The sequence below is a fragment of the Passer domesticus genome, chromosome 2 (assembly GCF_036417665.1).
Source record: "Passer domesticus isolate bPasDom1 chromosome 2, bPasDom1.hap1, whole genome shotgun sequence".
Classification (NCBI taxonomy): Eukaryota; Metazoa; Chordata; class Aves; order Passeriformes; family Passeridae; genus Passer; species Passer domesticus.
This window is the reverse complement of record NC_087475.1, coordinates 86,618,677-86,632,460: the sequence shown is the minus strand read 5'-3', so window position 1 is coordinate 86,632,460 and position 13,784 is coordinate 86,618,677. Positions and strand designations below refer to the sequence as shown.

The 13,784-nt window shown below is 48.6% G+C and overlaps 1 protein-coding gene across 5 annotated transcripts in view; it reads right to left on the bottom strand.

The window, feature by feature from the left end:
• GAB2 (GRB2 associated binding protein 2) overlaps positions 1 to 13,784 on the bottom strand; it is a 93,461-nt gene that overhangs the window by 6,815 nt on the left and 72,862 nt on the right. The window contains exons 3-9 of one of the 5 annotated variants that reach the window (XR_010356573.1): positions 10,357 to 10,597; positions 7,098 to 7,696; positions 5,960 to 6,054; positions 4,954 to 5,236; positions 3,875 to 3,965; positions 2,471 to 2,573; positions 1,498 to 1,591 (exon numbers count right to left, since the gene is read on the bottom strand). Coding sequence is in view for 4 of the 5 variants with exons in the window: in XM_064409725.1 (XP_064265795.1) it covers positions 1,498 to 1,623; positions 2,471 to 2,573; positions 3,875 to 3,965; positions 4,954 to 5,236; positions 5,960 to 6,054; positions 7,098 to 7,696; positions 10,357 to 10,597 (1,538 nt within the window). In the remaining variant the exon portion in view is untranslated. Of the gene's footprint in view, positions 1 to 1,497; positions 1,624 to 2,470; positions 2,574 to 3,874; positions 3,966 to 4,953; positions 5,237 to 5,959; positions 6,055 to 7,097; positions 7,697 to 10,356; positions 10,598 to 13,784 lie in introns of all 5 variants that reach the window. The other 4 variants (XM_064409725.1, XM_064409726.1, XM_064409727.1 and 1 more) reach the window with 4 other exon arrangements.

Below are 13,784 nucleotides of genomic sequence, written 5' to 3'. Positions count from 1 at the left end.
GCAGCAGCACAGCAGGTGCCACAAGCCCACCAACACCATTCCTGCTTTCTTGAAGACTTCAGAGCTCATCACCCTCCCTCTAACCTCCCAAAGATACTTGGATGAAGGATTTCAATCTGCTCTGCCTCTTGCTGGCACGAGACTGCATTGCAGTGGGACGGTAGAAACAGCACGTGGGTCTCTACCTTCTCTCAAACTTTGGCACATGCATGTTTGGTTGTAATTGTGTTCTCTAACTGCTGATTTTTTGAGTTCAGCCTTGCATCTTGCTCATTTTCCTGTACCAGCTCTATTCCTTTTAGTTGTGCTGACTGTACCCACCTATGGCACCAGCTCATTTTCATCCCCAAAACAATAGATATGTTTTCAGGGTCTCCCAAGAGATGTATTGAGAACAAGGAGATACTTTTTACCATAACTTCTGGAGTCCTGAAGTTTTTTCTAACTTTACAAGCATTTCAGAGGACCTGCATCTGCTTGTAACTGGAGCCGGATAATGCTTTTTAGTGGTCTAAAATCACTTTTCCAAAACAGGATATTATTTAAAAGAGTGATACTTGCAGAAATACTGCTGGGCAGAAAGAAACCATCAAGGGAGAGCTGTCAAATAATAAAAGGACCTAATCAATGGGATGCTTTGCCTAGGAAACAAGGTGGTGTTTGAGAAAGTGAGGCCAACTCACAAATGGTTGCCACAATGGTTTATATAACCCTTGTCCTTCACCTTTCAGGTGTAAAATCCAAGTCTGGTCTAGGAGGACCTGTTGTTTTGAAGGAGAAAAAAATCAATTCTGATACCTCTTGGGATACCTCCTGACAGCTTTTCAATATGTAGTCTCCAGCTGAATTTGTGGTCTCATCAGCATCCCTGAACCCTGCACATCCATGCCTCCACTTTGCACTGCCAGCAAAGCTGCAGACATGCAAGAGAGACTGAGTTTGACCTAGAGTAAATATAGCAGTGGGACACAGAATGGTTTGGGTTGGAAGGTACCTTAAAGATCATCTCATTTCAACCATGCCATGGGCAGAAACACCTTCCACTAGACCAGGCTGTTCTAAGCACCATCTAACCTGGCCTTGAAGACTTTCAGGGATGTGGCAACCAAAGCTTCTTTGGGCAGTCTGTTCAAGTGCCTCACTACCCTCATAGCAAAGAATTTCTTTCTAATATCTAATCTAAACTTGCCCTCTGACAGTCTGAAGCCATTACCCCTTGCAGTGTCACTGTATGCCCTTGTCAAAAGTCCCTCTCCACCCCTCTTGTAGCCCCTTTAGGCACTGGAAGATGGTTTAAGGTCTCCTTGGAGCCCTTTCTTCTCCAGGTTGAACAATCCCACCTGTCTCAGCCTGCCTACATAGCAGAGGTACTCCAGCCCTCTGAGCATCATAGATTCCTGAGACCAGTCCAGGCTTTGGGCTGTGCTGTTGCCAATGTGCATAGAACCCCTTAAAAATGCATCACTTTTAATCAGAAGTTTATAAAATCCCCCATACCTTCCTGTGTGGCCCTGGTGAGCTTGGCTGGAAGTCCAGGGCCAGGTAATCCACACTCCCCGAACTCTTTTTAGGCGCTGGGCTGTTGGTACCACTAGGAACAGGAGAAGCAGAAATGGGGTTTTGCTAATGCAGGGAAGAGACAGGAGAGATAATGAGGATTAAAGTGGGAAGGAAGAAAGAAAAAAGGAAATTAACACAAATCCAGAAATGAAACACGTTGGAGGCACCTTTAAAAGAGCCTGGGTATTTGCTCACCTGCCTCCGGGACAAGGATGTGCAAGAACTGCTGAGATACTATAAATGTTGTATATTGTGCTAACAAGTATTTCAAGCTCATGCTCTTGATTTCATATATCAGAGCAGCTCTGCTGTCTTTGTGCTGATTTTATTCACATGCCTGACAGCAGATGTGGGCTTTAGCATGTCCCTGGAACCACACCTCAGCAAGGCCAGGCCAGTTCTGGGATCTTTGCTAATCACAACCATGCTGCACAGAGCACAGATTTCCTCTACCCCTCAGCTACATAGCCTCAAAAATATGCTTCAAGTCAGTAGCTTCACCAAAACAGACAAAATCCCCTCCCTGTAAGCAGTGCCACTCCCTGCTTCTGCTCTGATAGCCCCTGCTCCCAAAGAAACATGATGTCAGCAGCTATTAAGGGTAAAAAATTGAAAAAAATCAACTTTAATTAGGAAAATACACCCTGACAGTCCATATAAATTTTTTATCCCCTCTTAATTCCTGGCAATGTGGGTGATACATGTTTCTGCTCTCATACACATTTAAAATTCCAATGAGACATGTTGTTTTCAGAAGGAAACACCCTGTTTTGTGCATTGAGGGATGCACGTAAGGATGTACTCCACACAGTGCTATCTGAGCACTTCCATGTCATGAGCTAGGAATTTGCAGAGCTGGGGAGATTGTATGTCCTGCCAGAACCATCTACCTTAGCTGTGGGGCCCTTACCATGGCCACGTAGTTCTCCTCGCTCTCTCCCGAGTCAGTGCTGGTGATGCTCTGGGAGGAGACAGGGCGACAGTACTGCAGAGAGCCGGCGTTGAAGCTCTGCCTGCAACGCAAGGGTTGAGGTGTTACTGATGGCTGCAGGTCCTGCTTGTCCTTCGCCAGGGAGGGATGGGGAGGGCAGCTCCTGATGCCTGCAACCATCACTGTGACCCAATCTGGGCATGAGAAAGAGCTAGCGGCACTGAGGTTCTCCAGCCTGTCCTTTCCATGGGTCGGAAATCCTTGGGTTTGGTCTCCTCAACTTTTTCTTTCTAGAATTTTTTAATAACACCTTGCTTGCTATGTACCCATAACTTTCCTGCTCTTATCCACACAAATCAGATTACACGAACTCCTTCATCTCACAGGAAACATTTAATTGTGGAGGATGGAGGGGCAGCTTTGGCGAAGCCTCTCACCTCCAGCGTCACCACAGCAACAGGATTTGTTTACTGTACAGGCCCTATCCAAATTTTTTGCTGGAAAACAAATCCTCTCAGGAGTTGTCTTTCTTTCAATTGGCCAAATCTAATTATACTGAACAAAATAATGAAATCAGCTTCTGGCATTAAAGCACGTGTCTCAAAAAGCTATTTGTTGCCTTTCAGTAAAGCAGGGTCATATGATTAGCTGATAGGGGAAAAATCCATTAGCTTCTCCAGGGTCAGACCTCTTGTCAATCAAACCCTGCTTGCTGCTTCCCAGCACAGTGATTTCAGCACACAGCGTTCATGCCCTGCAGTCAGTCTCCACACAATCCAATTTATTAGAGGAGTCATAGCAGCCAAGCTTTGCTTCTGCCTTTGACTGGTCAACATCAGACCGTGAATTAGTAGCAGAGCTGGAATTGTGCGAATCCTGTTATTTTTGGCTGGCAGATATAGCTCTGAAGTGCTTTGGTTTAATTTTGCAGACTTCCTTCAGGCTAAGCTTTGCTTTCAAGGCAATCAAAACACGGCTTGGTCAGACCCTGAGAGTCACCCTGTGCTTTGAGATGACTGTGGGGTTTCGGGGGGAATAGTTTGGATGTGAAATCATGCCCCCCACACAGCGTGGCTGAGTTGGTCTGGCTCAGCTGCATCATGAATTGTGGTGGACCACAGGTCCCAGGTCAGAGCCACGGCTCTCCAGTAGTTGTCAGATCCCAGAGACAGGAAATGTCTTCAAGGGATCTTAATTAGCTTGTTAGCCACATGCTGGGCTTTCATGTGAAATCCCAACCTAAATGAATTTATCTTCTTGCCACCAGCTGTGATGTGGGGAATGTTTAATCCATGGCAGAGGTGACAGCATGGCTATCTGTGGATGTCAGTAAGAACGAGACCAGAGAGCAAAGCAAGAATTCATCCCCCAGCCATTACTCACGTTGGCCTGGACCAGGATTTTGTGACTGGCGATTTGAAGGGAAGCTCATCAATGACAGTGTTGTTCCTCAGGTCCAGCGGTGATGGCTTTGCTGGGGAGGGAAAAGCCTTTATTGGGAGGCAGCATGTTCCTACAGTTCAGTATCCACGACTGGCATGAGAGTGTCCCCAACAGATGGTTGATTATTTCCCATTCTACTAATCAGCCTCCCAGCCCTCCCTGCTGATGACAAATACTCCGAACCAAAACCCCTGTGCTCACGTATGCCCAAGCTAGGAGAAAACAGTGAATTTCTCCCTCTGCTCCACAGCCCCAAAGTGGATGGGTAGTCCCAAAAGGGGGTTGTGCCTTCCAGGGAACAGAGATCTGCTAAAAATGCCTAAACCCCAACACTACTCATTAGATATCTGTGGTAACTAATGCATTAGATGGGGACAAGACCAGGCTTTGCCTGGTCTGAACTGCCTCTGTGTGGAGAGTTTTCCCATAGGGGATGGGAAAGGACATCTGCAGGGTAACGTGAAAGCTCTTCTCATCATGGATGGTGGAAGAGTTTTATGCTCCAACCCCAGCCCTTGAATGGAGTGTTGATGGGGTTAGGTGTTGACACCCTAGAGATGGGAGCCCTCCTCCTCAGGATCTCCTTGGCCACCTGTCAGACAATGGATTAGGGAGAGATACGGAGAATCTCAGCAGAGCCCTGAAGGAAGAACTGCCTGGAACCAGCCAGTAGGAAACTCTAGGAAAAAAATTGTGTCATCTGAATACAACATTGAGATTTTGGGGTGGAGCACAGAGATGGGTGCAGGCCAAGGGGGTGAAATCCTGCCTGTGACATGCATCTCCTGTAAAGGCCTGGAAGGGTTTGAGATGAACTGTTCAAGCACCATGAGAGCTACATTTGCACTACAGAGCTTCTGAAAGAGGAAGGGGATGGGGGACATCTGAAGGTCTGACTGTACTGGCAGTAGCAAAGTGCACCCTGCCTAAGACTGGACACAACTTCACAGATGGAGTCGGAAGTATTAAGGGAACAGGAGGATTGCTGGAAAGATTTGTGCTCAACCATCCGTTCTTACCTTTCCGGTCGGGTTTGAGGTTGCGGTTGACTGGTGGGGGCTGGATTTCACTCAGCCGTCGGTGGCACTGAGCCACGGCTCCTCCTTTATGCACGGGAAGGGTGGCTGAGGACAAGCCCACCAGGTCAAAGTGATGCGGCCCAGGACTCATGGGGATGTAGAGACTTTGGGCATTGTCGTTGGCTTTCTCGGCGTGGATTAGGGGCGAGGAACCAGGGTTCATGGGGACGTAGTTGTCCTCAGAGTCGGTGCTGTGGGAGCGGGCCACCGCTGCCTTGGCCTGCTGGGGCAGGACATGCTGTGAGCATCAGGCACTGCTCAACCCCATCCACTAAAAACCCTTCACTTCATCATAACCAAACAACATCTGAGGGGAGACTCACTCTAAAATTTAAGCACAGAGAGAAGGAATGATCTGTCCCCTCCTTGGACATCAGTTTGCACTGAGGGAGTCTACCTCCTTTGTTTCCAAGACATTGCAATATCCTGAGTTTTCAGAAAGGTCTTTATCACCCAGACCTGAGCATCCCCTCATGATCAGAGTGAGCTGGAGAAGCATGCTTAACCTGGAAAGTCTTTCTTCCCTAGGCTGTGTCCGTGACTAAAATGGAATATGAAAGGTTGCTTTAATGTCATTTCCAGCTCAGGAAATCTTAGAAAGTGCACAAAAGAGGCTGTTCTGGCTACATGTCAAAATTTAGCTCAGCGGCATCCCAGGCTTTCAGGAAGAAGGCAAACTCTTGGGTAGTTTTTTTTGGGCCAAAGTTGCAGGCAGATACACTGTGTGGAAGCAAAGCTCTGCACATCATGCTCGGTTAGGTGGTTGCCACTCCATCTGTTCTCTGCAGGCCACCATGATTTTAGCAGAAACCATTAATAGACCCCTTCTTAGCCCTTAGCTTTGCACAACTGGGCTGTGAGGGCCAACTTGGAACCAACCTGCCTCTGAATCTGTAAGGTGCAAGTGGTGCCTGTGGTGTGGTGGCCCACACCAAGGCCAACTCACCAGGTAGGAGTTGTAGCCATCGTTCATGGACTCGACTGACTGCACAGCGCTGCCACCCCCGTGCTGGGGGTACTCGTACGTCTCACAAGAAGAAGCTGCAACACAACCACAAATGCATGTGTCCCACCACAACTGATAACAAAAAGGGGTCCCTGAAAACAAAATCCAGGCACTGTTAGGGCAGTATCTGCTCTTGTTGATTGAGATGCTGATGAGAAAATGTGGTCTTTAGCTTGTCACAAGCTCTCCGCTATGCTCCTTCCCAATTAGCATCTCTTTGATGCACTAGCACAACTGCATGTGCCATGCAGACCTAACCCTGTTCTGCTGAAGTGCTGCAAAATCCCAGGGGTAAAGGTGTCAGATAAGGCAGATCATGGTGACAAAACTGGGTTAAGGGGAAGCTCTGTTAGAACTTGCTAAGTAAATGTAAAGGCTGGCAGCCTTCAGTAAGGGGAGGAGGGGTGCTAAGCTCTTAGACCAGTCTGTTTACCACTGAGCATGAACTGATCTCAGCCTAAGTGTGGGCATTTAGGTAGGAGGAGATGGAAGAAGCATTTCAGAGAGCTGTGTGTATAATTTACAGTGCATTTTCTCTCCAGACACCTTTTCTAAGTTACTTTGCAACTATCTCATCCTAGGCACGAGGTTTGGAAAGGGCATGTACACCTACAGCCCACCCATGGCCAATGGCAGTCGTGGCTCTGCTGCACTGGGATGCTGGGTTTTGGAGACATGTAAAACCAAGGTTTTTCTCACCCACCTTTGTGAGCAAAACCAAGGCATACTTCCAAGCTGAAGTATGTTCTGATAAACCTGGTTATGAGTTGAAGTAAAGGTAAGCTAAAAATGGCTGAAATCACAAAAATCTGGCAAAGGGCTGCATAAGCAAGCACATTTGGGGATTTGGTTTAACGTACAACACAGCCAAGAGCCAGCTGAGCAGCTCTGGTGGGCAGAACTTTGCAGATGCTTCTCCATGCCTGCTGAATACAAAAACCAGGGCCAGATCCTGGCTGGGCAGAGTTTCTCTTCAACCCCCTGGCTGATGCCACGTGCACCCCAGCCCTACCACAGCCCAGCGGGACTGATCTGCCCAAGGCTAATGGATAGCACAAAGCCACCCCCAGGTCCCCACCTCCAAATTCACCTCGGTGCAGTCTGCTGTTTTCCATTGCTGGCAGCGTGTTTCTCCGGGGAATGGTGGCTGCCATGGGGGTGAGACCTAAATTTTCACTGGGCTGGGGCCGCTGGGGTGGACTGCCCCACCGTGGCTCTGTCTGCCCAGGTTTTGGGGGCCGTGGTGGTGGTGCAGCGGGTGAGTCGCTGGCGGCCACAGCCAGAGCGTTGTGGTTCTTGTCCAGTGTAAATGTCCTGGGGATCTGGTAGATGGAGAGTGGGGTGGCAGGGATGTCATAGGAGTCCGTGGAGAGCTCCCCAAACTCCTTGCATAGGGTGTTGTTGGGAGTCTTGTAGGTGTAGACCTCCTCATTATCAGTTTCGGAGCTGGTGAGGCTCGACTTGGGGTGGGTGTAGGAGCCAAAGGAGCGCGGGAGGTCGTAGGCACTGTCCCTGAACTCCGAGTTGTGCCGGCTGGGCTTTGGCAGGCTGTAAAAGCCGTGGAGCTGCCCACCAATGCCGTTCATGCAGTGCCCGTTGCCCTGTGAGAGCTTCTGGACCGCCGTGTCGCTCCGCATGAAGAAGGCAGACCTTGTGGCTTGGGAGAAGCTGGCACTCCTGCAGAGGGAGAGGAGAAAGGGGCTGGAATGGGGGGAGAGCTGGTTCTGGGTGCAGAGAGCTCTGCTCCTCTCTTTGTCACCTTACTGACCTGCACTGCCCAGCCCCAGAGCAATGAGAACACCTCAGACCCCTCCAAACATGCCCATAAGCCACTTAATCCTGAAACACTGTCAAAATGCCTCTATCATAGGTGAGAGATACCTGCACCTGACAGGGCCATAGGCAAGAATGAGCTTTTTGTCCAGACATAAATTGCTCCAAAAGGGCAATTTTCACACCATTTGACAACATCCCTGGGCACAGCTGCAAAGTGCCAATCTGCCAGCACTGCCATTGTGCCTCGACCACCCATCCACAGTTCAGGAGGGAGACTTCATCTCACCTCTGCCTTACAAATGTGTTTGAGAAGACCTGAAAAAATTCCTGATGGGGATAATTTCAAAGTCTCCAGCCACGTCATCATCCTGCCCTCTTGCAGGACAAGCAACGGGGAGGTAATAGAAGTCCCCAGCTGGGATCTGCGGTTTGCAGTCCTGACGTGCACGGGGGTGGGGAAGAATGAACCTCAGGGCTAATTTCAGATCTGTAAAAGCCCTGGAGTTTTCCAGGATGAGCAGGGCAGTGTGGTCACTAGATCCATGCCTTGGTAATGATTCCTCAATTTACATGTAGTCATGCCTGGGGACACCCGTCAGAACAGGGGCCAAGCACAGAGATCTTGGGCCTCTAACTGCTGGTTAGCCACTGCTCCTCTGCTGATTCCCCTTAGGTGCTTCCTCTCCTGTTTTATCCCACACCTGGGTCAGGCTTTTGGGGACCACACTCTCCCCGTCAGAAAGGGCTCAGCCAGCCCCATATAAACACCCTCCCCCCACCCCCCCAAAAAAGTTTTGCCGTATCAATCATTGTGGTGAGACAAAGTGAAATGGTTATGGGGAGAGTTTCCACTTGTGGCAAATCACTGGGAAAGTGCCAGTCCTCTGGGAAAAGCTGGGAGATGCTGGTTTACACTGCTCTGGTGTGGTTGATGCTCTGCAGGGACACCAGGGACTCTGTTTCATGGAGCCAGCACGAGATGGCGCTCAGAAATAGGGCTTATTTAGGGGAAAAAGCAAGTGATGCTCTGATAAGACAAATGAATCCCTGCCACCTTTGGACCTCAGTCCACCCAGAAGTGGTTTGGGTTCTGTCAGGGTATTTTTGGTTGATGACTTGAAACATCTCATGGGTTAATTATTCTGCACTGCCTGCCAATTAGCTACTATTACCCTCATTTTATGGATGAGTAAAGTAAGAGCTCCAGAGCAGAAAGGGGAGGGATTCCCAGCAGTCCTGCAGCCTGACCCCATGCACTGGGCATTGATCAGAGCATTATTTATGGCCCAGTTGCAGAAGTTACCACTGGCCAGTTTGTTCCTGCTCACCAAAGCATTGGTGCTTGCTCCCTTCTCCTCCAGGTCCCAGCCCTGTTCGGGTTCTCAGAGGTTGGCTTTTAGGTATCCTCATAGCTGGAGCGTGAGAGGACCATTTTTTTTAAACACTGTTCCATTAACTCTATCTGAAGTTAATTTTTCTGAGCCTTTGTCTGTTGTTGTTTTCTGAGCAGGGAAAGTCAGCTGCAGCAGGAAAGCCCAGTGGAGGCTGCAGCCCGAGCTCTGCTCTCACTCCACGCCAGCTGGGCTCCGACTGTCTCTCCCTCCCTCTTTCTCCCTCCTCGCCTGCTCCTGCGAGCCAAAACTCTTCACGTCAAAAAAACTCGCTATTTAAGGCAACCGGCTGGGTCTGGAGGCGGGGAGTTGTCGCTGGCTCAGAAATCCCACACCGTGCACCATCAGCTGCCACGAAAGCTAGTGAGCTCTGGAAGGGGTGAACGGCAGGGTGGTGCACACCCTGCCCATCCTTTGTTTGTCCTTTTTCTGGTTAAGAGCAGGAATTAGGGCCCTGCCTGTGGATCACAAAGTGGTTAAGGTTGGAATGAGCCTGTAGAAGTCATCTGCTCAAGCAGGGCAACCCAGGGCTGTGGCAGGACTGTGCCCAGACAGCTTCTGAATATCTTCAAGGATGGAGACTCCTAAACTTCTCTGGGCTACCTGTGCTAGTGTTGAGTCACACTCACAGTGAAAAAATGTTTCCTGATGTTCAGATGGGCTCTCCTGTGTTTAAGTTTGTGCCCATAGCCTCAGGTCCCTGGCACTGGGCATCACTGATAAGAGCCTGGCTCCATCCCCTTTGCACTGTCCCTGCAGGAGAGATACCCTTGAGACTTTTCATGTGCCAGCTGAACAGTTCCAGCCCTCTCAGCCTTTCCATTTAAGAAAGATGCTCCAGGCTCCTCAGCAATTTCATGCCCCTTTCAACTGGACCGAGTATTGATCCCTGAGGTACTGCTAGGGACTGGCCTCCAACTCGGCTTCATGCCACTGACCACCATCCTCTGGGCCTGGCCTTTCAGCCAGCTTTTAACACCACCTGAAAGGCCAGGAATGCTGGGGGCTTGTGAGGTCACCACTTTGACCTCCTCCCAACCATGATGAGATAAGACCATCATTCAGGACTTTCTCCAGATGGGTTTTGCAAACCTCCAAGGATGTAGGTGGGTTGAGCCCCTCACACCCAGCCCTCCCCTCTGCTGTCCCCGAGTGGGTGGGCCACAATACCTTGCATTTTCTGACTTTCTGCTCATACACTGATGCAGGAAAAGGTAGTCCTGGGGGGCACTGGCAGACAGGGTGCTCTGGAGGTGGCTGGCAGGTGAGTCGAAGGTGAACAGGGTGGGCTGGCTGGAGTGGGACGGTGCCGAGGACTTGCGCTCTCGCAGCAGGTGGTGGCTGGCACTGCTGAGCTCTGCTGGGGAGGAGCGCGGGGCGTGGTTCATGGAGGCGATGCTCCTCAGGGTGTCTGTGCAGGGAAGAAACACATCTGTGAGTGCCAGACATAGCTACCCCACATCCCCTGTTCCCAGGGTTTTCCTCACATAAATGCTCTGGCATTTATGGAGGTCAGTGTGGTTTGCTAATGGCTCCAAGGGATCCTCTCACCTTCTCTACTCAGAGCACATGCAGCTACATGTACTATGTATGGAAATAAATATTTATCATATTCTACAATAAATCACAATTTCTAATTTTATAATACTTTGTCACATGCTTAGTGGCTGGCTGGGATGCCTGTGGGATGTCAGCCTATTTCATGGGGAGCTCAGTGGGCTGTTAAAACCTGATTTAAAAGAGAGGAGCTTTCACACCACAGTGAGATGTGATTTAAGTCACCTCCATCCCTCTGTGTAAGGGCATCACTGCTATCCCTTTACACTTGGGTTAACTGAGGAATAGGGTGGGAATCTAGATGGACATAATGACAGCAAAGACGAAAAATATTCTCATGTTTCCAAATTCTGTATTGATTTTGTGACCTCAAGAGAGTTGCTGCTTTTTTCTGTGAATAAAAAGAGATGCTCACTCCCTCTGCTCAAGGAGAAACAGACTTTAAAATATTAAATGAATTTCAATGGAGAATATCCCAGAGGTCAGGAATAATCGCCCAGCTACTCCAGCCCTCTCATAAAGTGTGCTTCATTAATTCAAACCACAGATGACTTTTTACAGCCAAGTTGTAAATCCCCATTAAAAAAAAAAGAACAAAACCAAAACAAAACGCCAAAAACAAAACCAAAAAAGCCAAAATAAAACCAATACACTCAGAAAATCCACAAGCTACAGAATAGCTTGAAATGCTGATCCATCTCTGGTTGCAGAAGACCACACAGAAGACTGTCCATGCACTCCTGACATGTGAAAACCACTGTGGTTCGCAGAAGTCACACTTCATATAATGAGTGTGATTTTCAGTTATTTGGTACAAAATACAGAAAAATATATGGATTTGGATACAAAACACAGAAAAAACTCAAATCCCAATAAAAAGGGAAATCCACACATTCTAGCCACCACTAATTTTGGGATTGGTCTCAGGTTTCTCTGACATGACATTCAGCAGTTCTTCAAATTTGATTTCAGTCAACCAAGCTCCAACACAAGGATGAGGGACTTTTTATAGATTACCAACCTCTTTTTTTCTATTCTTTCCTTCACATTCCAGATCCTACCAGAAATTTTGCACCTGATTCCTTTATGCTGCAGAGAAATGAGTTCTCTACAAAGAACTCATTTCTGTAGTGGCTCGGACAAGGAGAAGCTCCACACAGGGTGATTTTTCACCAACTTCTGAATCATGTCAAGATACAAAATCAATCTGTCTGCTGCTCATTCACAGCTGCTACATTTTTTCCCTGGTGTTACTGCAAACTTCACCCAGTGCACAAAACGTACATTAATAAAAGCCAAAGAGCCTGGCTTGACTGTGTTGTTTGGTTTGTGCTAAACAAAGAAAGGATCGATACTTAACATTGACATTAATGGTGGGGGATGACAGCTTAAAACTCTGATTCTTGGCTTTTTTTGCATGGGCATTAAAGATCCCCTGGGGCTCTTCATGGGAGTAAATGGCCATCTCAGTGTCCTCGGACAAAACAGTGCCTTGACCCTCATTCTTATTAAATATTTATCCCATAGCAGTGCAGAATGATCCCCATTGGAAAGGAGTCTTGAGAGCTATGAAAATTCCAAATCGAATGCTTTGAGATCAACCAGGATGAGAGATCTCAAACCCACACTGCCATCAAAAACAGGGGTGCTGCACCCAAAGTGCCCCTCGGAAGCCCCATCTTGCCACCTCCCGAATCAGCACCAAGAACTGCCCATGGCACTGTGCTTTGGCCAAGACTCTTTGGGCACGGTGAGGATGACAGGTTGGTGTTGTGCTCCCATCCCAGCATGAAGGTCACCTCTGGGGACAGCTATGAACTGCATGGTGTTGGGTTCCCTCCAATAGCTCTGAGGTGTCCTCTCACACTATCCCTGCAGGCTCTGCACTTGCCATTGCATCAAAATATCATGGCAAGGCAAAATACACCCAGGAGTTATAAATAACACTGATTTATTTGTGCAAACACAGCCTGAGGGGAAAGATGGGGCTGCACAGAGGAGACAGTCCCCAGCAACACCCCAGGGCACAGCAACTTCAAATGATAGCACTTCAGGGAGTCCTGGCATTCTGCACTGCCAGGAGACCTTAATCTTTCCCCAAAAATCAGTCTGATTTGGGGAAAGTGGAGAACACAGTGCAAAAGATGCACTCATTGAAATCAGGATGAATTACTCCACGGCTACTCCAACCACATAAATGAAAATGGGGGATGAAGGGGGGCAGGAGGCAATGCCGGGTAAAAGCATGTCACTTCCCTGGGGAAAGCCTCTCTATTGGCATTCTCATCGATTTTCAAAATGAATTCCCAACTTGCTTCCCACAGCAACCCGGCCACTGAGAGCATTAGTGGGAGCCAATTCAGGACTCACGTACTCCATTAGGTCTGTGAGATGAACTCCATAATAGTAGGTGAGAGATAGATTGCTTTGCAGGGCTGGGAGGGTATAGAAGGGCTGGGAAGATAAATCCTGTTGAAGAAGACTGCCAAGATTGGACTGGATTTTTTATGTTGTGGGGTTTATTGGAACTAGAATAAAGGACAGCTCATGTGTCCAGGTCACACACTGACAGCAGGTCCTGCTGGAGGGCAGGAAAGGAGGCAAGAAAGGAAATCATGGCAGAAAAATAGTATTTGAAGACTAGCACATTCCAAGGGAAAAATCAGGACACCACATCAAGTTAAATGCAGACAGATCCCCATGAGGGTAATAGAGGCACAGAGGATGAATATGAGACAGAGCTCCCAAAGCCATTTCAACTTGCCATGCTGCAGCACCCAGCTGCCAAGCAATGAGGACAAACACTCCTTTCCCACATCCCTGCAGTGCTCTTAGTGAATAATCTCCATGGGATCCCATCTGGATGCCTCCAGGCAGAGGTCCCACCTGCATCATGACCAAAGATACTCAACTCGAGCTCCCCACAAGCCAAAAAGAATGATGATTCTCAATCCCTCATGGCCATCCACCTTGGGGCCATGGATAAACCCAGGACCATCCATCATTTAACAGCGCAGACGTAACCCTCTAATCCTTTGGCT